General features: G+C 51.2%; 2 protein-coding genes across 10 annotated transcripts in view; one reads left to right on the top strand and one right to left on the bottom strand.

Moving 5' to 3' along the window:
• The window catches only part of LOC104845637 (protein CutA homolog), a 37845-nt gene extending 20693 nt beyond the window's left edge, over nucleotides 1-17152 (top strand). For 2 of the 4 annotated variants that reach the window (XR_010323041.1, XR_010323043.1), the window contains 2 exons: nucleotides 3516-5605; nucleotides 7822-9157. Coding sequence is in view for 1 of the 4 variants with exons in the window: in XM_064291530.1 (XP_064147600.1) it covers nucleotides 15574-15580 (7 nt within the window). In the remaining 3 variants the exon portion in view is untranslated. Of the gene's footprint in view, nucleotides 1-3515; nucleotides 5606-7821; nucleotides 9158-15573 lie in introns of those variants that run through there. The other 2 variants (XR_010323042.1, XM_064291530.1) reach the window with 2 other exon arrangements.
• On the bottom strand, nucleotides 1163-23396 carry PHF19 (PHD finger protein 19). 6 transcript variants are annotated; one of them, XM_064291522.1, is made up of 15 exons: nucleotides 23274-23396; nucleotides 20467-20667; nucleotides 19901-19982; nucleotides 15408-15503; nucleotides 14898-14998; nucleotides 13993-14141; nucleotides 11984-12079; nucleotides 11244-11312; nucleotides 10933-11053; nucleotides 9418-9485; nucleotides 7793-7954; nucleotides 7096-7183; nucleotides 6249-6334; nucleotides 5101-5193; nucleotides 1163-3764 (listed from the first exon to the last, which is right to left on the bottom strand). In XM_064291522.1, exons 2-15 carry the CDS (start codon nucleotides 20650-20652, stop codon nucleotides 3422-3424), a joined length of 1740 nt encoding a protein of 579 aa, XP_064147592.1. In that variant the 5' UTR covers nucleotides 20653-20667; nucleotides 23274-23396; the 3' UTR covers nucleotides 1163-3421. The 6 variants fall into 6 exon arrangements, 5 of the variants coding, with proteins under 5 accessions (XP_064147592.1, XP_064147591.1, XP_064147590.1 ...); XM_064291521.1 differs by lacking the exons at nucleotides 20467-20667; nucleotides 23274-23396 and having other exon boundaries at nucleotides 13993-14137; nucleotides 19901-19928; XR_010323040.1 differs by lacking the exons at nucleotides 7096-7183; nucleotides 7793-7954 and having other exon boundaries at nucleotides 3724-3764; nucleotides 23274-23377.
• Nucleotides 23397-24631: the final 1235 nt, after the last annotated feature.

The following is a 24631-nucleotide window of genomic DNA, read 5'->3' as shown; positions in this document are numbered from 1 at the left end:
GAGGCTACAGTTCTTTGTAAATACTACTAAGCTTAATACTTCTTATTTATTAAACAACTTTTCATATATATAATGATGAAAGTATGAAGAATGTTAGAGTTATTTTAAAAATAACTTATGATTTGAGGATTCTCTAATTTCTTGCTCCTAAATTCCAAAGATGAATATTTGTTGTGAATTTGGAAACACTAACCCAGACCACAAAGGACCAGGCAGGCACCCTCCAGCCCAGGGAGGCTCACTGATCTCAGAAGGGTCAATATAACTGCTGACTAAAGCTTAGACTAGCTAGGTCTCTTGACATTTACTTGTGCCATTTACTTTTCATCTCATTACATTGATTTCAACCCAGATGATTCTCCTGGACCCCCATTGTGGTTTTGTTCAAGGTTGAAGCAGAAGGAGCAGTGGAAAAGGCTGGGAGCCGCAGTTAATGAACTTTTCTGGGGGCAGACATTAACACAGCGAAGCCCTTCACTCAAACCTATGCTTTACTCCTGAAACTAGATTTCAGTTGAACCCATGGCTTTCATCTCCCTATAGCTGACCTTTTCCCTTCCCCATCACATCTCGTGTCTCCCTCCAAACTGCCCCAATTTGGTGAAGTCTATTTTAGAGTAATAATCCTTCACATGTATATGTGAACGGTTCCTCCCCGACCCGCTCCCAGCAACCAGGGGAATCCGGTATGGTAAGGATTATCACTGGCATTGGAAGGGTAAGGAAACTAAAGCAGAAGAGCCTGACCAATGGAATGCAAGTTATAAATAGTAAAGCCAGGCCTAAAATTCATTTCTATAATTGCATGCCTGTGTATACTGAGTAAAGTTATATAGTGTCTGTACTTAAGTATTTTAGGAGGGTTAATGTCTATTTCCCACCTTCTACTTCTCTATGGCCCTCAACCCATGTTTTTTGCCTCCATGAGTAAAATACAATAGAAAAAAGGTTCCACATCCTCTGTGGTGGTGAGGGTGAGAGTACTGCTGAGAATGCGGTGGGCCTGAGGAGATGGCCAGAAAAAGGATGTGGTGCTGCCATTCCTCCCCAGCTTCCAGGAAACCAAGAGCAAAAACCAAAGCCAGTGTCTCCTGTTATCCAGCAGCTGGTAACTCACTAGGGCAAAGGTAGGCAGTTTTTCAAAGAAATTTTAAATTGTACATCAGACACATTAATTATAACTTTAATATAACAAATGTTATTAAAAGCAGCAACTCAAACCATAAATCTCTTAGAAGGTGCACAGGGTTATTTTAAGATCAGTTGGCAGTAATGCAGCTCTTAAATCTCATATGAATGAAATGCTGAGGTGGGGAGTCAGAGTGACCTTGCTAGGCCTTGTGCCGACTTCCCAAGTAGGGAAGACACCCCTTTCTTCAAGCCCAGAGTCTGGAGCCTAAGTAGGGAAGGTGCAGATGCACTGTAACAGACCTTGCTTGTCCTGTGCTTTCTCAGAAGCCTGGAAAGCAGGCCTGGGAACTTGCTGTGCTCTCTGAAGCCACACAGAAAGCCACAGATTGGATCCCAGGTCCCACACCCCTGCTGGGCTTGAGTGGCAGCAGCCCTGGGGCTGAGAAGGGGGAGAACTGTGTTCAACCCCAGCTCATCCCTGCCTAGGCCATGCCAGAGAAGCAGAGGGAGGTGCTAGGCTGTGCACAGGAGACGAGGTCCCATTTGAAAGGCACTGAAGGAGCTGAGGTTTGAGGCAGAGGGCATCTGAACTAGCTCAGGGACCCCCTAAGGTAGGGAGTGGGTCAGGCCTAGTAACGGAAAAACCACCTCCTCAAGCCTGCTGCCACTGCTGTCATCACTCCTCCCACTGCTCCATCCACCTCCGCCTTCCAGCTGGCAGCCTATAAGCCCCAGCCAGGCTAGAAGCCACAGGAGCAGTTGGCAGGCTGGTCCCTATCTGGTGCCTCCCCACCCCCCACCAACCACCCCATTCAAGGCACTTTACATTTTCCAATCAAGTGAGTCAGTTTCTAACATCTCTGGAAGCAGCAAAAGTGAGGGGTCCCTCTCTCCCTTCCCATTTTTGGTTTTCCTCCACATGGGACCAAGTTTGTCAGTTCTAAGAATTCTGTTTATATTCTCACAGACGAAGCTTCCCTTTGCGGGGACTGAATGATATAGGCCCTTTAAAAATTCCAACCTGTCCCACCCAAAAGTGATTGTCAATTTTAGGATGGGGCAGGGGTCATGGAAGAGGGTACGAGAACCCTGTGCTTATCTGTGAGGCCGCAGCTGGTTCGTGGGCGGAAAGGCGGGGCCAGGAACCGGGCTTTCACATTTAGTTGCAGCACATCGCCCTTGGAAGGCCAAGGGAAAGCCAAGGGCAGGGGCCAGACGGGCCCTGGAGGGGTTGTGTGGCTGTCAGTGATGTGCACACACCTGGAGGGTGGGGCCTGAATGTGTGTGCCTGGATGTAGGGTGTCCGGTTATGTGGAGATACGTGCCTGGAGGATGAGAGCACATGTGGATTTAAGCTTGTGTGAGTGCATGTGTATTTGGCTGTGTGTGCGGTGGGGTCTGGAAAGGCAACAGGAAAACAGCCTGTTTGGCTGCTTGGCATGACATGACTTCCTTTCCTGCCTCCCCCTCCCTCCCCGCCTGTTGCTCAGGTTTTCAAGGATGGCTTCATTTCGGCAACTAGGCTAGGCCCAGCTCCATGGCAACTAAGAGGGGTGGGGTCAGGATAGGGAAAACTGTGACCTAAGAAGCTGACACCTGTAGCCTTCACTTTCAGCTATAATCATTGGGCCCTGGTGCTGGTGCCTTCTGAGGCAGAGACCCAGCCTCTTCACTTGTCAGATCCTTAGCATCCCAGGGTCTCTGCCACACAGGCTTTCACAGGGCAGAAGGGGAGGGCAAGAAAGTGGGAGAGAAAAGTTGAGCGGCATCCTCTACCCCCTTCACCCATTCTCATAATGTGGCCCTGGGGAGGACTGGCTGCCCCATGGGTCAGCTGTGAAAGGCATCCAGTGGAGGGACAGATGTGTACATAGAGGGTGTGTAAACACATAGTACATACCCAATGGGGGTGAGAGTCAGGTGAAGGGACAGAGAGGTTCAGGCCTCAGGAAACAGGGTCACAGAGCTGGGGGGTGGGGAAGATTCAGAGGTACAGATACAGGAATTTGAGGGGTTGGAGTCGGGATGTGGTGACACTGAGAAATAGCCAGTGGGACCTTAGAGAGGCAGAGGGGTAAGGAGCCTGAAAAGGCCCAAGAGCAGAACGAGCACAGCAGAGGTGGCGAAGGCCTGTGCCTGGGCAGGGCCTCTAGCAGGCAGGCTGGCCGGACCTTTAGCCAGACCCCTGCAGCTCAGTTCTGCTTCCCTTCCCACCCCAGCCTGGAGAGAAATGGGGAGGCTGTGGCTTCCACTATCCCTCCTTTGGTTTCCTGGGCTCCCTGACAGCTGGTCAGTAAGGGGTAGTCCCTTCCCACTCCACCAAGTACTGAACCTTGCCCTCTGGCGTGACCCTCCGAGCCAACACCTGGTACTTCTCCCCACAGGCCAACCGCCCAGCTGCGCCGAAGTAGTTGGTGATGGATGATTTGAGGTGGGACAAGGACGAGTCATCTTCACTGATGCTTTCAAATGTGTGGCTGTCAATGCCTTCGTCTGGCCGCTCAGGGCCCGACGCCCCCTCTGCACTGCTGTCTGAGGGGCAGCGCCCACCCAGTTCAGCTGCCCGCCGCTTTGCCTGCAGTGGCATGTATACTTTGGCTGTCAGCTTCCTCTTGCGGCTGCCCACCGTCCGTCTATGTCAAGAGAGGGGAGAGTAAGATAGTGGGAATGAGATGGGATAATCATAACTCTAAATTGCTCTCCCTGAGCACTATCCTAGGTACCAGGCACTACATCAGGCCCTGGGCATGAATTATCTCACTATATCCTCACCATAGGCCTGGGAGGAGGGAAACAGGATGGACAGGAGAAATAACCAGCTGGGGAGTGGGAGAACCAGGGTTCAAACAAAGGTGTGCTCAACTATAAAGCACATGCTCTTTGTATTCAGGACCTCAGCACTGCACAAGTCCAGGGGCCTCACTCTTTGTGTCCCCTGAAGCTGTGCAATGCAGCAGCCCTGGTTACACTGCCTTGTCCCTCAGCTGGACTTCATTTGTAGCAAAAGGAGTGAAATAAGGGTGGGGGAGGGCAGTTGGGGACTAAAATACCTCGTACCCCAGAGTCTGGATTGGAGAGAGAGACATGTATGCACACACACAGGACAGAGGCAGGATAGGGAAGTGGACACAGAAGAGGTGCACATTCACAGATACTTAGATGCTGAACCCGAAGAGCTAGTGAGAACCAAAGAAACACAAATGAGAATATAAAGAGGCAACAGCAGACACACCTAGTCAGAGATGATTTGAAACAGAGAAAGTCTCCAAGACACACCTCTATAGGCATCACAATTTTAATTCTACTTTTGCAAGGGCCTCAAGTATCCTAAGTTACAGCTAAAGGAGACTCCAAGTCCGTAAGAAATTCTGTGTGTGCTTTCAGCATCCACCCTCCCTATGCTGCTGAGGACCAACTGCCAAACATGTGCCCTCAGCTAGGTCCCCAGGGATTTCTGTCCCCCCCTCCATGCTATCTCTGCAGGGTGCCATCTACCCCTCCATCAAGCCTCCAAATAAATGGCTCCCTTAGAGACCCTGAAAGACACCAGCTTCAGACAGCCAAGAACCAAGGTTAAGGAATCCTGCAGTCAGAGAGGCACAGACATGCAAAATCATGACATATAGGCCAAGAGCCCCAGAATGAAGAACCTCTGGTCAAACAACCCTGGAAATGGAATTGCCCCACAGGAAGTGTCACACAACCTATTGCAGCATCCCAAAGGGATGAAACCACAGCACCCTGAATGCTCATATTCAGCCCCCATCCAAGCCCCAGCGATAAGAACCAGAGGCTCCCAGAGCCAGGCTCACACAATCAGAGCCAGGGTCCCAGAAGGCCAGGACCTCCAGCCCAAGACTCAGATGTACAAATGAACCACACTGTTGCAGAAGTTGGAGGGGCAGGGGCTGGGGGAGGGGGGAAAATGATTGAACTTGCACAATAAGGACAGGCTCCCAGGAAGCTCACCTAGAGTCATAGGAGAGGCTGGTGGAGGCAGAGCCAGAGGTGCTGGCAGCATCCGTGGAGTCCACATCTGAGAAGGTCTGGCCTGAGCTGGCGCTGAGAAGGAAGTCGAGGGTGAGCTTGACGTTCACCAGGCCCAGCAACGTCCTACCACTTGATTCTCAGGGCCCTTTGGGACTTCTCCAGCCATCTGTCCACCCCTCTGACATGTGTCCTTCATCCCAGGGGAGGCCTATCTCCCTACTACTGAAATCCTTCCCACCGTCACACCTGCAGTTGCCTCTTCCCTGCCTGTCCATTTTCTATGCATCCAGCCTTCAAAGTCCAAGGATTCAAGAAAGCCTTCCCTGAACATTGGTGACATTAAAGATTTTAATAAGCATAATCCCAGGCTCTTGTGCAACACTTTACAGATCAAAAATGCTTTCATTTGCAGTATCTTGAGCCTCATAACCATGTGAAAACAGAAGAGGTTCAGAGGGCTTCACGGTCACACAGCTGGTACCTGGTAAGCAGGGCTGGAGCCCAGGTCTGACTCTTTGCTCCATGCTTACGGGAAAGCACAGGATGACATTTAATTTGGGGAATAAGATGGCAGATCCAGCCCTTCCCCTTGGGTGTTCACAGTGCACAGGGGAGATGATGTCATTACATTATCACGGTAAAATGTGGTAAGCACAGGGTGTTGGGGAATACACAAGAATGCATCCTATAATAGTCTGAGGAGAGTTATCGAAGGCTTCCTGGAGGAAGCAGGGTCTTGAGTTTTCAGATGGGGAGGCAGGGCAAAGGTGTTCCAGGCAGAGGAAAGAGCAAGAGCAAAAATGGAGAGACATCAAAATTGCATGGACTGTGGGGGTAACCACAGCAATTTCAGCAAAAGGGAGAGGCAGGAAAAGGAATCAAAGAGGAACAGAGGGCCACCGTACTGGGGAGCTGTCCCACAGGAGCCCTGGGGACACTTTAGCCAGAGGGCATTGATGCTGAAAGCTGTCACGTAGGACCCTTCAAGGCAGCCCCATGCAATAAGGACCATTTTCATTGGGGATTCCCAGAATCTTCCTTCACTCTTGGGGAATGGAGGTGGCCTCCCCACTTGGTCCCATCTCAGTCTCCAGAAGAGACCTCTCCTCAGGGTCCCTCACTGTTACCTTTTTAAACTCTGAATTTCGTCCAGTGTGAAGTCAAATATGCTGGCCAGGTGGTGGTTGGTGCTCCAGGCAGAGGTGAAGTCGCTCTGTGGACGGAGGGAGGAGAGGGGGAGGATCAGGCAGAGAGCATTAAACCCACCTTCCACAAGCTCGCCTTCTCCCCAGCTGAAGGCCACACAGCCTGCCTGCTGGTCCAGCCAGGGCTTCCGAGGGCTGGACTCTCCACAGGATAAGGAGGCTTTTCACTTCCTCCTTATTCCAAGTCTTGACCAGGGAGTCAAGTCATCCTGGTTAGTCCTGGCTGTCTCTAGTTAACTGTATGACCTTTACCTTTCTAGACTTGTTTCCTCAACCACAAAATGGGACAATAACCCCTATCCTGCTTTACTGTTAGAGGTGGCAGGAAACACAGTAAAGTTAAATGGTGGTGAAGTGCTAGGGAGATGTGAGGCATTGTTTTTATTGCCTGGGGGGATGGGTTCAACAAAGATGGAAGTTAATGAAGAGTGTTCTGGGGCTCTGGGTTCTAGGCTGGGCTAGGCTACTACTGCTTTTATGTGTGACCTCAGGAAGTCACTGCCTCTCCCTGGCCCTTAGTTTCCACACCTGGACAGTAAGATCAAAGATAGTACCTGCCCTTGCCCACCCCTTTGGGTTCTTGGGAGAACTTGGGAAGGTACAGGAGTGCCTGGCTTTCCCTTATTTTGCTGTACTAGGAGCTGGTTTCTCCTTTAAGGGACGTGGATGAATCCCCTGGGGCTGGAGGACTTAGTTCTAGGCACAGGAATCCCTAATAAGTGCTGATCCTGCTGGGTGAAGGTGGAGAGTAAGAAAACAAGAAACTAACACTGGGAATAGCATCTTCCAGCAAAAACTTTGATCTTTTTCTTCTATAAACTCGCCTTTTCTGCTGCTGGAATTCATGAGGCAACAAACTGTGGAGACAGAAAAGGGAGAAGGTGGCCCAGTCACAGCCTGCTGGTGGGGGGATGGAGGAGCCTAGGGAGCGGCAGGGCTGGGGTCGCAGCCATGGGGGTGGGGTTGGGCTCTGACAACACTAGCTCCTTCACAAGGAGACTGGGGCAGGGGGTCCTCTGGGGCAGCAGGTGTGGGAAGGTGTGGAGGAAGGCATGGTGGTCAGAAAGGCGAAGAAGGTGCCCCCCAGGCACATGTGTCCAGATGCCCTGCCCCCCACACCCACGATGAGGGGGCTCAGCTCAGCCAGAAGAGCTAGGGACCCCTTACACACTCTGATTTTCCCTTATCTCTGATCCCTCTAGCCTAGCAAGGCTGGACCCCACAATCTGGCTTTCCTTCTGAGGGAGACAAAGGGACTGTGGTAGGAGGAGTCTGGGAACAAGTCACTACCTGGCCCTCTCAGGATACCTCCAGCTGGGACTAGCTGGGCATAGACCCTCCTTGCTTACTTAGATGCCACCATACTCTGGGCCTACCACACAGCCCATCCACTAGGGCTGGGAGCTAGGAGCAGAGAAACTGAGTTCAGCTAAGGCCCTTGCTCCTGGGTTCCCTGGAGCACTGACCCTGACTTGCTCTTTCCTCTCTTTCTCAGCTCAGAGGAGGCGCCATTCTCACTGGGCACCAGCCCCTTGTCAGGCAGCAATTTCCCTGGTGGGTTGGGAGGAACACGGATGCGCAGACGGAAGATGCACTTCTTCTTCTTGATCTCCTTGCCGCAGAGGAACCTGGGGGGTGGGCAGGGGAAGGAGAAAGCTCTGGAGTCTTGGTCTATCTTCCTGGTGAGCGGGGTCAAGCATTAAACCACCCTCTCTGGCTTCCTGGACCCAGAGCTAAAATCCAAAGTGGCCTCCAGAGACTCTCATTCCTCAAAGCCAACGGGATCAGGAGTTTCAGGTGGTGGCTGAGAATGTGGCCGGCAGCTCCTGCCTGTCCTTCCTCCAGCAGGTGTGTGGTTCTTGTTGCTCCTCTCCCACCTCCTACTGGAAGGCCTCCTCCAGCTCACAGTGGAACTCCTAAGGTCGAGACACTGGATTCTACACCAATCTGGTCTCTGGTCTCCCCAAGCAGACTGAAAGCACTTCAGGCACTTTATTCAGCCTTTCAATACTGGCTGAGCTACCAAGTGGGGCTGGTGAGGTGACCCAGACACAGCCCTACCCTCAGGGGACTCACAATCCACTGGGAAGCTAGTTGGCCTGATGTACGCAAGAGTAAGGCTGTGTCTGGGCCCCAAACCATGGGAAAGTAGAAGGCAGAATGGTTAATTACACATAGAGATGTCTAAAAAGATTTCACAGAAGCCAGGACCTTGTCTTATTCCCCACTGTGTCCTCAGTACCTAGCACAGAGCCTGATATAGAACAGCAATTCCATAAATATTTGTTGATGCAATGAATGAATAAAAGGAACTGAAGAGCATCCTAGGCAGAGACAACAGCATGATCAAAAGCACTAAGATGGGAAAGCAAGGAATTCAGTATGGGTGGCACCCAGGACAAACAAAGCAATGGGGCAATGGCAGAAGAGGTGGGCAGGATCTAATCATAAAGGGCCTCAAATGCCAGGCTCAGGAGGGTGGCAGTTCCCTGTGGTGCTAGCAATAGAGGTGGTCAGCTGAGTCTTCTGAGAAGAACTCAGAAGAGACAGGCTAGGGGATGAGTGAGGAGGCTACAGCCCACCTAGGGATGATGAATCAATTCCTCAGTGCCCAGCCCAGAACCAAGATGGCTAGAGAAGGAGAGATCCCCAGAGATCGGGGGTACAGCCTCTTATGGAACTGAACCCAGTATCACAATGTGTCAGGCTGCTGAGAAGGTCAAGGGAAGCTTTGTAAAGGAGGTGGAATGCTCCCTGGATTTTGAAGGATGGGAAACAAAAAAAAAAACCCAAACCCATTGCCATCAAGTCCATTCCGACTCATAGCGACCCTATAGGACAGAACTGCCCCATAGTTTCCAAAGAGTGCCTGGTGGATTCGAACTGCCAACCTTTTGGTTTGCAGCCATAGCACTTAGCCATAAGCCACCAGGGTCTCCAATGGAAAGGATTTATATAAACAAAGAGAAAGAGGGGGGAACTCTAGGGAGGGAGCACAGCTTGGGCAAAGGCTTTGAGATAAGAAGAACCTTTAGACTGAAATTCCACCTACTGGGGGGCCCGTGGCACTCCCTCCCTTCCCTGCACGCACCGGCTTTTGTAACTGTTCAGAGCGTTGAGGAGATGAGGTCCTCGATCCGTCACAGGGGTGCTGGTCAGCTAAGAGGGAGCAGGCCAGCAGGACAGAGTCAGACCCAGGCACGTGGTGTCTGAAGCGGCCCCAGCCCCGTCCCCTCCCTCCCTTCAATTCCTGATGCTTCTGAGTCCTGCAGGTGAGGACTGCTGACCTATTCTATGACCTTGGACAAGTCTTTTCACCTCCCTGAACTTGTTTCTCCATCTGCAAATGGGAAGAATAACTCCTGTCCTGAATATATCAGGAACTTTAAAAATATCCATACCTTCGAGCCAGTACCACTACTCCATGGAATCTACCATACAGATACAATACAAAACGTGAACAAAGCTTTACATACAAAGATGTTCACGACAGCATTGTTTCTAATGGTGGACAAATGAGAACAAAACTGGTGGGGAAGCCCACCAGTAAGGAAACAAACTGGTGGGAAGCAATGCGGCCATAAAACAAAATGTTTATGAAGACTCTAATAATATAAAAAAGTATTTATAATGCAAACTGAAAGCAAAGATGATTTAAAATCATACATACAGTATAATCTAGACCATATAAAAAGGAAAAATATGCACAGAAGAGAGGCTGGAAGGAAATGTATCTATACATCAACGGTAGTTGTTCCTACGTGGTGGAATAGGGATGATTTTTTTCTTTTGGAATACTCCCTTATGCTTTTTGGTGCTTTAAAATTTTTCTACCAGAAACATGAATCATTTTTTATAAATTATAAAAAATGTTATTAAAAAAATACTAAGTCTATCTCTTGTGAATTTTTTTTCTTATAAATTCAATGCTGTAAATCGCAGTCATTATTATACGAAAACCCTTTGCAAAGTATAAGGGTTACTTTTTTGTTTAGTACTGTCTCATTCAAATAAGTAGAGAGGATGCCCACTCTGGATGTGGTGGAGAGGATTCTAAGGGTGTCATTAGGAAGAGGGGACACAGCCCCACCTTGGAAGCAGCTGGGGAGGCCCTGCCTCCAGCTCCTGCTGAGCTCCGAAGCTGTGCCTGATGACAGGCAAGTAACTTTCCATCTCTGACCCTCAAAGCGTCTGGTTTATTACTTCACTCTATGGATCCGCAGCATCCAGGCCCCTGGTGACCCACATCTGCTATTCAGAGTAGGACCAGTAGGGGGTGGGCCCACCTCAGTTTCCATCCTAGCCAGGTAATCAGGAGTAGGTCACACAAACATCTCAGCAGAGCCCTGTTCCAGCCAGACTCGGTCCAAGGCCTACCCTGTCCACTGCCAAAACCTGGGTTCAAGAAGCCCCTTGCAGGGCACAGGTTCATAGGCCCGGACTCAAAGACGCAGCAGCTCAAAGAGAAGGGCTACCTGGTTCGGGGTCTCTGTCCCCAGAGACCTAGATCCTAGTCATGCACTGTGTGACCTTGGGCAACACTCTGCCCCTATGGACTTCAGTCATCTCACCTGTGCCACTCCAATGCCCCACAGCCCCCGCATACCTTGCCAAGCTGCAGAAGCTCCCAGTGGTGGTTGACAAAGGCCAGAATCTCCTCAAAGTCAAAGTACTTTTTCTTGCTCTGCACCCCCAGGTTGTAGAGGGCCAGGTGAACCACGTCCACCCTGGGCAAGAGGGCAAGGTGATGAGTGGGGTGAGGCGGCAGCCTAACAGCCAGGGCTGGAGCCTCCTGGGTCCCAGCTGAAGAGCAGGGCAAGGCTGGGACCAGATGGCTGGAATGGAATTATTCCCAGAGGGAAGGGAGGAACTGGGAGGGGGGCAGGGGTGGGCCTTGGCCAAGCCCCACCCTCTCACCATCTCAGGGGCAGCCTCTCGATGTACTCTGGGCCTTGGTTGCACACGGAGCAGAAGAACAGGTAGAACCTGTGGGTGTGTGGAGTGGGGGCCTGTGGTGGGACGGGCTCTGACAGCCCTCTCACCCCTTATCCCCCACCTGTCTTCCATAGTCAGCATTCTCACCCCTGGGGCTGGTGGCCCTGCAGGGGGACAGGGAGCAGGGCAAGGATGGAGCAAGGCAGGGATGAAGGAATACTCCCCTGTCTCCAACCCCCTCCTGAAAAATCATCGCCTGGAGTGTGGCTGAGTTCAGAGAAAGTGAGATGAGCCAGGCTGGCCTACAGGTCACCCTCTTCCCCTTTCAGACACACACACCCATACAATCACAAAACAGGACACCAACCAAATGTCACGCATACCAAATGTCACACATAATGTCAGATTGGCTTAGCCCCACTGGCTCCTACAACCCTGGGCAGGGATGGGGCAGGGCCTGTGTCACCGCTCCCCCCCCTCCCCGCAAAGAGACACTTGGAGAGACTGGAGCTTAGGGAGGGCAGGGATTTGTCAAAGGTCCCCCACAAGTCAATGGCAAGTGGGGATGTGGTCTAGCTTGTTCCTCTACTGCTTCCTCACCCAGCCCAGGCATGTGCACAGTAATACAGACACCCATCTGGCAAGCAATGTGAATAAGCTGCCACCCCCCACTAGAACCTCCCTCCAAGACTGAGTTCGCCCAGATTAGTGCCAGTACCTACCGGTCTCCAAACATCATGGGCTCATTAAGGCACTGGGTGCAGGCCTCATGGAACCACTGTCTGCACCGGTAACACTGCAGCATCCGCAGATACCATCTAGAGAGACAGGGGCCCACGTGAGCCTGCCCAAGCACTCCCAGTCTGGCCTGAGCCTCAGTGACCTCTCCCAACATAAACCTGTCCTCCACTGAGGGAAAAGGAAAAGAACTCACATTTACCGGGCACTCAGGCTATGCCAGGGGAGGTACTGGGAGCAGGGAATGTGCTAGCTTATTTGATCTCAGTATTTGGTAAAAGACGGGCCAAACCCAAACTCATAGTGACCCTACAGGACAGAGCAGAACTGCCCCATAGGATTTCCGGGGAACAGCTGGTGGATTCCAACTGCCGACCTTTGGGTAAGCAGCTGAGCTCTTAACCGCTGTGCCACCAGGGCTCCAAAAGACGAGCCACTGCCCCCATTTTACAGATGAGTCAGCATTTAAATGACATGCTACAAAGTCACTCAGAAAAGGAGTGGTTGATGATTAAAATCCTGGGCTCCCTAACTTCAAAGACCATGCTCTTCCTCACCATGCCACATTGGAGCCCCCATCTCTGAACTGCATTACTTCTCAAACACCACTGACAGGGAAAGGTTTGCTCAGGAGATTTAAGGGAGAATAATGGCTCCTGTAAACTCCACGGGGGTAGGAACCATGTCTGGTTTTTCTTACCCGGTACTATGCCTACCCTATAGTGGCCATTCAACAACAACTTGTTGAATATTCATGAAGAAGAAATTCCTTAATAATACTTTGTTCACACCTTGACAGGTGTGCTCCGCTTGACACCTGCATCGGAATCACCTGGGCGGGGGGGGGGCTAGGTTAAAATGCAGACTCCGTGACCCAACCTACACCTGCTCTTTTTGGATGAGCCCCTGAGAGATGCATTTTAACAACCATCTTTAATCTGCTCTTTAAGCTTTGAGAACCACTGCCTTATTGCTCTAAAGGTTTCCACATTTTCCCATCTGTTATCCCCTAGGCCTCCCGGCCCCTCCCCCACAGGCTCCTCGGCCTGAGTAATTACTCTTTGAGAGACTTGGTTTGCCCAGCTGGAGCTGGGCTGTAACACAGCCTCCAGACCCCTAGTTCTCATCAACATGGCTTGGGGCTGAGATTCAGGACTGAGGGTTCTGATGCCTGGGGGTCCTGAGAGCAGAGATGCCATCTCTTACTTCTGTGGTTCCTCCCACAGTGGCTGGTGCAGAGGTCAGCCAGCCCAAGGGAGCAGGCTTAATTGCCTATGGCTTATCTAGACTCTTTCCCCCTAGCCAGAGCCAGAATCCCCTTCACATCATCCCCAAGGGATGACCCCCAGGCTCCTGCTTGCACATCTCCAGGGAAAAGGATCTTAGTATCTCACCAGATAGCCTGTTTCACTGGCTCTGACAGTGCAAATGTTTATCTTCATACATTAGTGTCACCACTACCACCACCAGCAAGAGCTCACACCTATTAAGTGCTTACCATGTGGCAGGCACTGTGAGACTTTACACGAATTATCTAATTTCATGCTCAAAACCACCATATGACCAGGAAAGTATGAGAACTGACACTCAGGGAAATTAACTAGTTCACGGTTGGACAGCTGGCATGGGTCAGGGCCAGGATTGGACATCTTGGAAGGAATGGGACACTCAGACCCAGGCCCTTAAGCATACTTCAGTACTTGCTCCTTTCTCACCGGGGCCCCAAGTAAACATCTCTGCCCCCTACCCCCCAGCGCTGACCAGCGGGAGCTCGGCCCACTTGGGCCCAGCCTCGAGGTCCTTCCCTCTCTGGTCCCACCCCCGCTGCCGCGCCCCTGTCCTTGGCGTCCTGGCTCGGACCCGCCCCTTGAGCCCCGCCCCGCAGACTGGCTCTCTGCGAATAGCCCCCTCCCCGCCCCCGCAGGCTGACGCTCCCTGGGGCTCTGCCCCGCCTCCCAGGGGGCCCGCCGCTGCGCTCTGGCCCTCTCCTTACTCTCCAGGCCCGCCGCAGTAGCAGTAGCATTGCTGTTGGTTAGTGCGGTGCGGAGAGTCCCACTCGAGCTCCTCCGGCTGGTAAGACAGCACCATCTTCACGGCCTGCAGCGTCCTGGCGATGGCGCCCTTCTTCAGCGCGCCGCCTTTCTGGGGGAGATGAGGGCTCGAGTCACCCGTGGGGTTCTCGTTGGGCCACAGGTGTCAGCACGTGCTGAGCAGGGTTTGGAGGGCCCCACTGATATTCCCATATAGCTGAGAAATGCAAGGAGCTTTTGCTCCACGATCCCAAACCCATCATCTTATCCCAAAAGGATCTCCATTAATAATGGTATTAAGAGTAATAAGCACAAAAAAGGCAACGATCACTTTCATTATGTAGTGGATGTGGGCACTTACATGGATTTTCTCTTTTAATAATACAGCACCATTTACTGGAGAAGTCTCTGGGTGGTGCACATGGTTAACGCCCTTAGCTGTTAACTAAAAGGCTGGACCTTGGTGTTAATCAGAAGTGCCTTGGATTCTAGGCCTGGTGATTGACCTCCAAAAAAGCAGCCACTGGATACCCTAAGAAGCGCAGTTCTACTCTGACACACGTGGGGTCACCACGAGTTGGAATCAACAGAAAGGTAACTGCTTACCATTTACTGGAGGCCTCCTACTCCTGACACCACACCCATATCCATTTTACGATTGAGGAAACTGAGGCTCAGGGAGACTCAGGAGGCTAAGTAACCTGGCACATACAGCTGGTACATGACAGAGGCCTCCAAAGCCCAGGTGTGACCCTTCTGCTTGGAGCTCAGCCTCTGTGATGGAGAGTCAGGCTTAGCCCAGGGAGTCTCTGGGCTTCCTGCTTGGAGGAGAGGGGAGAGCAGGGACTGGGACAGATGGAGTGCTCACCCGCACAGCCAGTGCGAAGATACAGCGTCTGCAGAACCAGGGTGTGAGCAGGGGCTGGTCGGCACTGCCTGCTACAGGGATATGGCACTGCTGGTGGTAACCTAGGGCAAGAGTGGGGGTGGTGGTGAGTGTCCACAAGGAAGCAGTGGCCCAAGGTCATTCAGCCCAAAGGCGCCAGGGCTGGGAGAGCTACAAGTGCTAGAAACTCTGTGCCTTCCAGCCGCTGGGGAAATGGCTGGCGATGCCCACCAAGGTGGCCAAGCTGGCATCCTTGCAGGGAATTAAAAAAAAAAAAAAAACTTCTTACTTTCCAGAGGCCCCCACTCTCCTTATCAAGGGTCACTTCCCTTCCCTGGGCCCTTACTCCCAGAGATTGGATCCCTGTCACCCTGGAGCTTCAACAGAAATACGAAACCAGCTGAAGCCACAGCAGCCTGGAGCAGTACCCATGAGGGACCAGCGCGGGCCCACAGGTCAAGGCCTTCTCAGTGCCCTGCTCATCCCACTCACCCAGGCCACATTTGCCACAAATGAGGATCTCATTCAATGGCCCCGATGTCTTCCCCAGGCAGATGTTGCACTTGGGCTCCTCGCCTGGAACACCAGCTGAAAGAGAGAGGCCCTCTACGGTCAGGTCTGGCTCACAGGTATTAAGAATTTTAATTTCACATTCCAGGTGCTGATCGTCTCTGCCATGTGCTGGCCTAGCACTGGGCCCTACATGCCGCCTCGTCAAATCTCTCCAACCACACAGGTTTGTCCATTATCATTACCCCATTATACCAAAAAAACCCAAACCTACTGCCGTCGAGTCGATTCCGACTCATAGCGACCCTATGGGACAGAGCAGAACTACCCGATAGTTTCCAAGGAGCGCCTGGCAGATGTGAACTGCCGACCTCTTGGTTAGCAGCCGTAGCACTTAACCACTATGCCACCAGGGTTTCCTACCCCATTATAATGACTGGGAAATTGAGGCTCAGAGAGGTTAAGTCCCTTCCAGCTAGTAAGTAGGTGTCATGGATTGAATTATGTCCCCCCAAAAATGTGTGCATTAACTTGGTTAGGCTGTTCTTCCTAGTACTGAGTGGTTGTCCTCCATTTTGTGATTGTAATTTTATGTTAAAAGGATTAGGGTGGGATTGTACCACCACCCTCACTCAGGTCACCTCCCTGATCCAAGGTAAAGGGAGTTTCCCTGGGCTGTGGCCTGTCCCACCTTTTATCTCTCAAGAGATGAAAGGGAAGCAAGCAGAGCGTTGGGGACCTCATACCACCAAGAATGCAGCACCGGGAACAGAGTGCGTCCTTTGGACATGGGGTTCCTGCACCTGAGAAACTCCCCGAAGACTGAGGACAAGGAAGGACCTTCCTCCAGAGCCAACAGAGAGAGAATGCCTTCCCCTGGAGATGACGCCCTGAATTTGGACTTGTAACCCACAAGATTATGAAAAAATAAATTTCTCTTTGTTATGGCAGCACTAGATGACTAAGACAGTAGGTGAGGTGGGATTCAAACCCATGGCTGTTTGACATCAAATTCTTTGTTCAAAAAGACATGCTGTCTCTCCTGCCTAACTTAACTTTTTTTGTTATTATTTTTTTTAATGTGTACTGTTTTTTACATTTATTATGTGAAAGTTAAAGCTTATATAATAGTAGACAGAATGTTATGATGCTCCATGATCTCATCAACAATTATGAACTCATGGCCAATCTTGTTCCAACTATATTCCCACCCACTCTCCCACTCCTATATTATTTTGAATCAAGCCCTAGACACCAATCATTTTTCCACAGAAAATGGAAAATTGATAAATTTTTCAGTACGTATCTCTGCAAGATCAGGAGTCTCTTTTTTAAAAACATAATTACAGCACTTTTTTCACACCTAAGAAGTTCAACAATAATTTTTTTACTATTAATTTTTTAATAATTTTCTTCTTTTTTGGTCGTTGGAAATATAGACAGCAAAACATACACCAATTCAATAAATTCTACATGTATAAGTCAGTGACATTGATTACATTCAAGTTATGCAAACATTCTCTCTCCTTTTCTGAATTGTTCCTCCCCCATTAACATAAATTCATTGCCCCCTAAGCTTCCTATCTAACCTTTCCAGTTGCTGTTGTCAATTTGATCCCATATAAATAGTTCTTTAAAAGAGCACAGTGCTTATGGCAGACATTACCTACTAATTAAGCTATTTTTTGGTTTGAAGAACACTTCAGGGGTATTTTTTGGCTTAAGGTTTAAAGATTATCTCAGGGCAATAGTTTTGGGGGTTCAGCCAGACTCAATGGCTCCAGAAAGTCTAGATTCCATGAGAATTTGAAATTTCATTAACAATGATTTCTTAATATCATCAAAAAATTCAGTTTGTGTCCACATTTCCAATTATCTCTTAAATGTCGTAATAATTTTAATGGTTTGTTCTTTGGACTCAAGAGCAACATAAAATCCACACATGGTGATTGAATGTTTTATAAATCGCTTTTAACCCACAGGTTAAAAGTGATGTAACCCCTCTGAGCCTCAGTTTCTCTCTCCATCTTTTTTTTTTTTTTTTGCTATTTTTTTTGTGGAAGAATATGTTTTTGTGTGTGAAACTTTGCATGGATAAATTGGGTAAAATTTGACACGTGTTCCTGCCTAATTTCCCCTAGCAGACTAAGTTTTTTTAAGGGCAGAAATGGTATTTCTTCATTTCTGTGTCCCCAGGGCCTAATATAGTCTGTGGCACATACAAGCACTCAAAATATGTTTGTTGACTAAATGGCTAGGCAGGGACCGTATCTTATTCCTGAATATGCCCCCAGGAAGGCGGTGCCCACAGAGGGTTCAGTATGTCCTCATTGGCTTAATGAAGTGATGGATCAGTTACTACGGAGAGCCCAGCCTCACACCCTCATCTCTAGAGATGCCAGAGAGGCCACCGTCCTGCCCATAATGAGCAGTCATCTGGATGAGCAGATGAGCCGTTCTCCAGGTGAGCACCATAGCACTTCCACGGTGCCTGACACACAGTGGACCTTCTGTACAGGGTCTGCTATGGCAAACTTTGTTTTTCAGCTGGTTCCTTATGCTTTCAGTAAGAGAGTAACTCAGGAGAGCTGATACACCCTTATTGCTTTGGATCTTTATATAATAAATTTGGGGTGAGAGAGGCTTGGGGAAGAATCCTGCACTGGCCACAGCCTTTCTGGAGAAAGGGGCTATTTGGAAGCTCTACTCACTGGCTGGGTTCAGCAGCCTTCACTTGGCAGGCTTAATGGAATCCACCCCTTAGGACAACAAATTGTTTACAAAGTACCTTACTGCAACTTCCACCTTTTGGGAACACCATCACTACTAGTGGTAATAACTGCACTGGCTAAGTGGTTTATATGGATTATCTCATTTAATCCTCACAGCCACTGTGAGGCCAGTATTTCATTACCCCCTTTTTTCAGATGAAGAAACTGAGACTCAGACAGGTTGTCAGTTGGCCAAAGACATGCAGGTAGTAAGTGGCAGAGCCAGAATTTGGTCCAAGGTCTAGCTGACCCTATAACCTGCCTCTTCCCTACATAAAACCAAAACCCAGTGCCATCAAGTCCATTCCTACTCATAGCGACCCTATAGGACAGAGTAGAACTGCCCCATAGAGTTTCCAAGGAGCGCCTCGCGGATGTGAACTGCCGACCCTTTGGGTTAGCAGCTGTAGCACTTAACCACTACACCACCAGGGTTTCCCTTCCCTCCATACTACCATGTAAATGGTGAACAGGTTTCTTCTCTCATGCCAACTCTGATTGGTTGTTGTTGTTGTTAGGTGCTGTGGAGTCGATTTTGACTCCTATCAACCCCATGTGACAGAGTAGAACTGCTATAATCTTTATAGGAGCAGATTGCCAGGTCTCTCTCTTGCAGAGCTGCTGGGTGGGTTCGAACTGCCAACTTTCAGTTTAGCAGCTGAGCTCCTGATTGATTGATAGTGGCTGCTTAAAGCTGTGTTGAAAATATGAGTGTTGTGACTGATTAGTGATGTCTGTCATGTGCATGGAAAGGGAGAATGGTGGCAAGAATGCCTCCAATCCACCATCTTTGTAAGAGAATGTTAGTTCCCTGAGGGCAAGATGGTATCTGATTCCATTCTGTATTCCCCACAGGGCTCTGAACACAGGTTTATTTGTTGAAGAAATAGGAGCCCTGGTGGCGCAGTGATTGAGAGCTCAGCTGCTAACCTAAAGGTCTGCAGTGTGAATCTACTAGCTGCTCCTTGGAAACCCTATGGGGCAGTTCTACTCTGAGTTCAACTCACAGGGTCACTATGAGTCGGAATCAACTCAACAGCAATGGGTTTTGGGGTGAGGAATGGTCTGTATATAACTGAATGAAGACTGTCAAAAATCCTGGCATCAAAGCTGCAGATCTCAACCCAACTTCCTTTTAACCCGGAAATCTGGTTCAGCTTTACCCCAGGCATGTTCATCTTCACACTGCCTGTTCCATCTCTACTTTCTTGGTCTTTCTTGGTCTCTCCCCCATCCCCAAACTCCTTGCCCCATTGACTGCCTCCAGCAGTCTTCTTCACATGTTGCTAGAGGACACTGGGCTCATGTCTACAGGTGACAATTCTGACTGCCTGGGCCCCTCCCCATTCCTGGCCTCTGACTGACCCAGAGCTTTGTGCAGTAGGAGATCAAGTGCAGCAAGGAAATGAACACAGGCCTGAGACCCAGTCCCAGCTCTCTCAGCATCTCCCCAAGCCACTTACTCCATCTGCCCTGCCTCCTGCATGAGGTTATGAGCACTCAAGGGGATGACAGATGCAGTAAGTGCCTTTCTACATAAATGCACAACTGATAATATGATCATCATCTCAGGTGGGCTTGAGGGTCCACAGAAAAGGCCAGGTGCCAAGAGTACAAAATGGAAAGAGAAGGGAAAAAAATGGAGGTGGGGAGGAGAGAGGACCCAAGGAGGGCATGGATACCCAGAATCTTAGGAACACTCACCATGCTGTATGTCCTTCCAAAGGACCCAGTATTTGGAATTATCTTCGAAAGTCACAAGGCAGCTTTGCTTAGAACTGCTGACCTGGGGTACAAAGAGGGAAGATCAGCGTGAGAAAGCAGCTAGGGAAAAGCCAAACTGGAACAAGGACTTCCCCAGAGGGCAGAAGGCTTAGACCCAGTCCTTGTATTCCAGAAAGTAGAGCTAGGCTAGAAGGAGGAGGAAGGTGGCAGTGCCTACATGGAGTGTGCTCCCAGTCTCTGGAAATGTACAATCAGGGACAACTTGGTAGGAATGCTAAGGACAGAACAGGCCAGATGGTCATCAGCACTGCTCTCCAACCTGATTAAGTATTTAGGCTCTCAGAGTACTTTTTTAAAGAACTGATTCGCTAATGTGGCACTAAAGATGGTGCCCCTAAAACCAGGCCTGGCTCTTTCCACTCTTCAGCTTCTGGGTATGACAGAGGAGAAGGGCGTTTCCCCAATCACTGGTCTGAGGGGCTGGGTCAGGGGATGAGAAGAAAGATGCTCAGCCTGGGAACAAGGGCCAGGGAGGAAAGGTTTACCCTCTTGATCTTCCCAAGGTAATATAGTCCATCTGTCCATCGGCACAGCACATACTGGCCCTCCGTCAGTTTGGACATTAGGTCTTTGAAGTTGTTCCTGATCTTTGCCAGGGCCCCCTTGTTGGGGAGGTGGCTGGTGGCACCATAGGAGTCCCGAGTTCCTGGGTCCAGAGCTCGATTCTCCATTGGCTTCCACTGACACTGGGAGAGAAAGAGAACAGGATTTTGACTCTTTGTATCCTGTTCCAGAAGGCCCATCAGGGCAAGCAAGGAAGGGAAGCTAACATGTATGCAACTTGTGCTATGTGCCAGACACATTTATTATCTCACTGAATCCTCACGACAATACTGCAAAGTAGACTTCATCATCCCCATTTTACAGATGGGGTAACACGTTTGCAAGGGGAAGTGGCTAGTGGTCAAAAGCAGAGCCATAGTTCATAATCAGGTGAGCTGATTCTAAGTAAGTGTTGCTCTCTTCCCACCCATACAATACCTGTTGCCATTGAGTCGATTCTGACTTATAGTGACCCTATAGGACAGAGTAGAACTGCCCCATAGGGTTTCCAAGGAGCAGCTGGTGGGTTCGAACCACCAACCTTTTGGTTAGCAGCCAAGTGCTTTAACCACTGGGCCACTAGGGTTCCTTGTACCCATACATGCTGCCTCCTAAAAGGTAACAAATTTCTCAATCAACACAGAGCAAAGGCTCCCTGTCCAGGGGGCCTGAGCTACAGTCCCTGGTTGAGGAGTCTGAGGATTTATCCTTTAAGCAAACACACTTCCTGCCCCGTTCTCTGGATGGTTGTCTTCTAGCTGGGAAGATTTTATGCCTTTCATCCTACCCTGATTCTGAACACGGAAAAGTCACCTAGAAAGGGAAACTCCTGCATGGCTTGTGAACTAGTATAGACTTGGCCATCTGTGTCTTTTGTAATTCCTCTTTCTGTTCTCAATTATGGGATGATTTAATGGAAACCAATTCTAGGACATTTAAAGCCCCTATGCTTTTACCCAAATGCAAATATGCTCCAAGCAGTTAAGTCATCCCCACGGCACCCTCTCCACGCCCCGTCTCTTACCATCCTACAAAATGTGCTGTTTTCCCGCACTGCTTTCTCTCTTCCTGCTAATGGTACTACCATGGTCCCCAGAACCTTGAGGCATCTCAGACTTCTCTAACCAATGAGTTGCGAGAGCAACCAATTTCACCCTTGCACCATGACTTCTGACATCAGTTCCCTCTTTTCCATCCCACCAAGCTGGTCTAAGTCCAGACCTCACCTTTGGCTGGGGCCACCCCATTCATCCAATAACTTTGCTGAGCCTTGTGCTCACCTATGCTAGGCGCCTGGGGAGGGGGATAGTACCAAGCATCTCGGGGCCTAGTGTATAACACGCCACTCCCTGCTTTCCTACCTCCCCACCAGCCTCTTCCAAAAGGCCACCAATTTCCACCGTCTTAAAGCTCCCTTCTGGAAAAACCTTCTGTGCCCTCTCCCCCCATGCCTTCTGAGCAAGGTCCAAATGCCTTTATCTGATGTTCAAAGCCCTCCCTAACAGCCCAGGCTCTCTGGGCTCACCTGGCTCCACGCCCCTCCACACACACTCCACTTCGGCCAAACACAGCCTTGCTCTGTTTCCTGCACTGAAGCCCTCCCCCTCTCTGCCATGGCGCTGGGCACCTGGTGTTATGATTATACGTCGACTGGGAAAGTCTTGTGTGTTTCCGTTTGAGTGTGTGTGTACTCGTGTGAGAACGCCTATGATGAGCCAGTGAGTATATGAAACTAATACGTGTGTGTACGATGAATGTGAGTGTGTGCATGTGAGAGTGTGATGGTGGCTGAGGGGCCCTGGGGCAAGCGGGGTACTGTTAGGGGCTTGGGTCCCCAGACAGCGGCACAGTCACATCTGCTCCCCAACCCCCATTTTTCTTTTTTTGAGGGCATAGCACACAGGCAGTCGGTAAGGGATGCAGTCTGAACCCCTGCCCTCCCCTGCCACCTGGCTCCTCTGGCGCTGCGAGGTCCCCGCCCGCCGGGCCCAGGGCAGCGGCAGGTTCACAAACTGACACTTCCTCCCCGGCGGTGCCGCTGGGAGCCGGCCCGGCCGCCGCGCCCCCCGTGGCCAGGCGGGGGCCCCCGGGTGGCGGCCCCCACCCCGCCTCCATCCTCCCGAAGCGGGCCCCCGCGGGCTGTGATTGGCTGATTCAAACCCATCTGCAAAGAAATGCCTGTTTTGCGGGTTCCCGTCCGCGTCCAGTTCAAATCCGCGGCACTGGAGCGCGGGGCCGGGCGGGGGCAGGAAGCGAGGATGATTCATACGCCGGGGCCTCTCTAGGGGCGGCCGTTGGCTTTTTAAAAAGGGTGTTCGGAAGGAAAAAAAAGAAAAAAGAAAGGTTGTAGAAGTGCCCCCTTCGGATTCAAGTGCTCCTCTCCTCGGTCTCTCCGACGCCAAGCCTCCCCCACCCCAATCCGGCCGCAGCCCGACTTCGGACGTGAGCAAAATCTTAATTGCCCCAGCCTGCCCCCCAAAACAGTAAAAGTAAAGATTTGGGGCAAGGGACCAGCGACCTGTCACTGTGCCCCCGTAGGCTCGGGGTCCCGGGGCTCCCGCCGCCCCGCGGGCACCGTTCACCTCCCATCCCCCAGGCGCACGGCTCGGCAGGACTCCAACCCCCGGGAGGCACTTGGACCCGCCAAAGCTCAAGGAGATTTCCAATACACAGGGATATGCGGAGAGAAAGAAGAGGGTGGCGGGGAGTCCCCCCAGCCCGGCCCAGCCGCCCGCAGCGCGGAACTTACCGCGAGGTTGCGTGTCCGCCGGTCCCACTTGGAGTCTGGCCACCAGGAGCATCGGCGGCGGAGACGGCTGTACTCGGCCCCGCGGCTGCTTGGCCGAGTGTCCGCCCGTGGGGCCGGGGCCGGGGTCGGGGTCTCGGCGGGGGCGGGGCGCCGCGGGGGCGCCGCGGGGAGGACAGGGGGAGGAGAAGGAGGGAGGGGCCGGGGCACTCAGGAAGGGGCCCCCTGGGCGCGGGGCGCCATCTTTTTCGCGTTTTCCCGCGAATTATTGACGTCCCGCTTATGTAATTAGCCGGGGCAGCGCCGGCCTCGCCATTGGAGCCCGCGGCCCCCGGGCCCCGCAGCACCGCCCGCGCCCGCCCCCGCGCCGCGCCCGGGTCCCCGCCCGCCGAGGGCGCGCATCCTTGGCGGCCACCGCGCGCCGAGCACAGACACGCGGCGTGGACACACACAGACTGGCAGCCAGCGCCACGATACGGTTACACCACGGAGGCACAGTGCAAACACACACAGACACACGACCCCACGCACAGAGACGGCTTATACACTTGTCGAGGAGACACACAGACAACTCTGCGTGCAGGGTCCAGACATACAGCTGGCAAAGACCCTCAGCAAGGAGGTGCAGGCACTTGGCGCGGACACACACGACTCAGCACAGTCATGGACCCAGGACAACCCAAAAGGATTAACACACCCTGCACTTGTAGCATAGACACTCCACACAGATACAACACAAGCACAAACACAGGCTCACAACACACCACATGCACGACACAAACACAATAAAGGGACAATTGTTATACATATAAGCCATAGACATAGGTACACACAGAGACGTACAGTGTGCGCAGCACCTAAATTAGACAGACATAGCAGGCATAGAGCCACAACACAGTGACAGCACAGACACAAGAGAAGCAGAGCACACCAACAACCAACAGTGCACGGACACAATGCACAGAAACGACACAGAGATACAACTGCAGATACACACGTCGTACACAAACACAACTTAAAAGTAAGTGGCCTACAAAAGACACAACATACACAGTCATAGGAATAGCAAGCAGATTCAGGCTATGGGCCTGCCTCCATTCAGATAAGGTCCCTGGGATAAAAGGTACACAGGTCCCCATCAAGACTTACTCTTCATGGGGTGGGGGAGGGTAAGGAGTGGAAAAAACTTGCCAACGACCTCTCTCACCTCTACCCATCCTCCCCCATCCTCAGCTCCCAGCCCCCACTTCACCTGCTATCATCACACTCTCCAGACACTCCCATGAGACTGGGGGAGTGCTTGCTTTTCCATGGGTGTGGCCAGTGGGCAGCATCCTCCCCCAGAGCCTTCCGTGTTCACT

The sequence above is a fragment of the Loxodonta africana genome, chromosome 9 (assembly GCF_030014295.1).
Source record: "Loxodonta africana isolate mLoxAfr1 chromosome 9, mLoxAfr1.hap2, whole genome shotgun sequence".
NCBI classification, from domain to species: Eukaryota; Metazoa; Chordata; class Mammalia; order Proboscidea; family Elephantidae; genus Loxodonta; species Loxodonta africana.
Note: the sequence above shows the minus strand (reverse complement) of the source record. Positions and strands in the feature narration are given on the sequence as shown.

Excerpts from the sequence above, each read along its gene's own strand:
- PHF19 (XM_064291522.1), bottom strand. The coding sequence starts at position 20,652 with ATGGAGAATCGAGCTCTGGACCCAGGAACTCGGGACTCCTATGGTGCC. Across the intron at positions 14,999-15,407 it reads TTGTGGCAAATGTGGCCTGG|GTTACCACCAGCAGTGCCAT; the intron begins GTGAGTGGGATG and ends CTCTTGCCCTAG. Across the intron at positions 11,054-11,243 it reads GAGAGGCTGCCCCTGAGATG|GGTGGACGTGGTTCACCTGG; the intron begins GTGAGAGGGTGG and ends CCTCTTGCCCAG.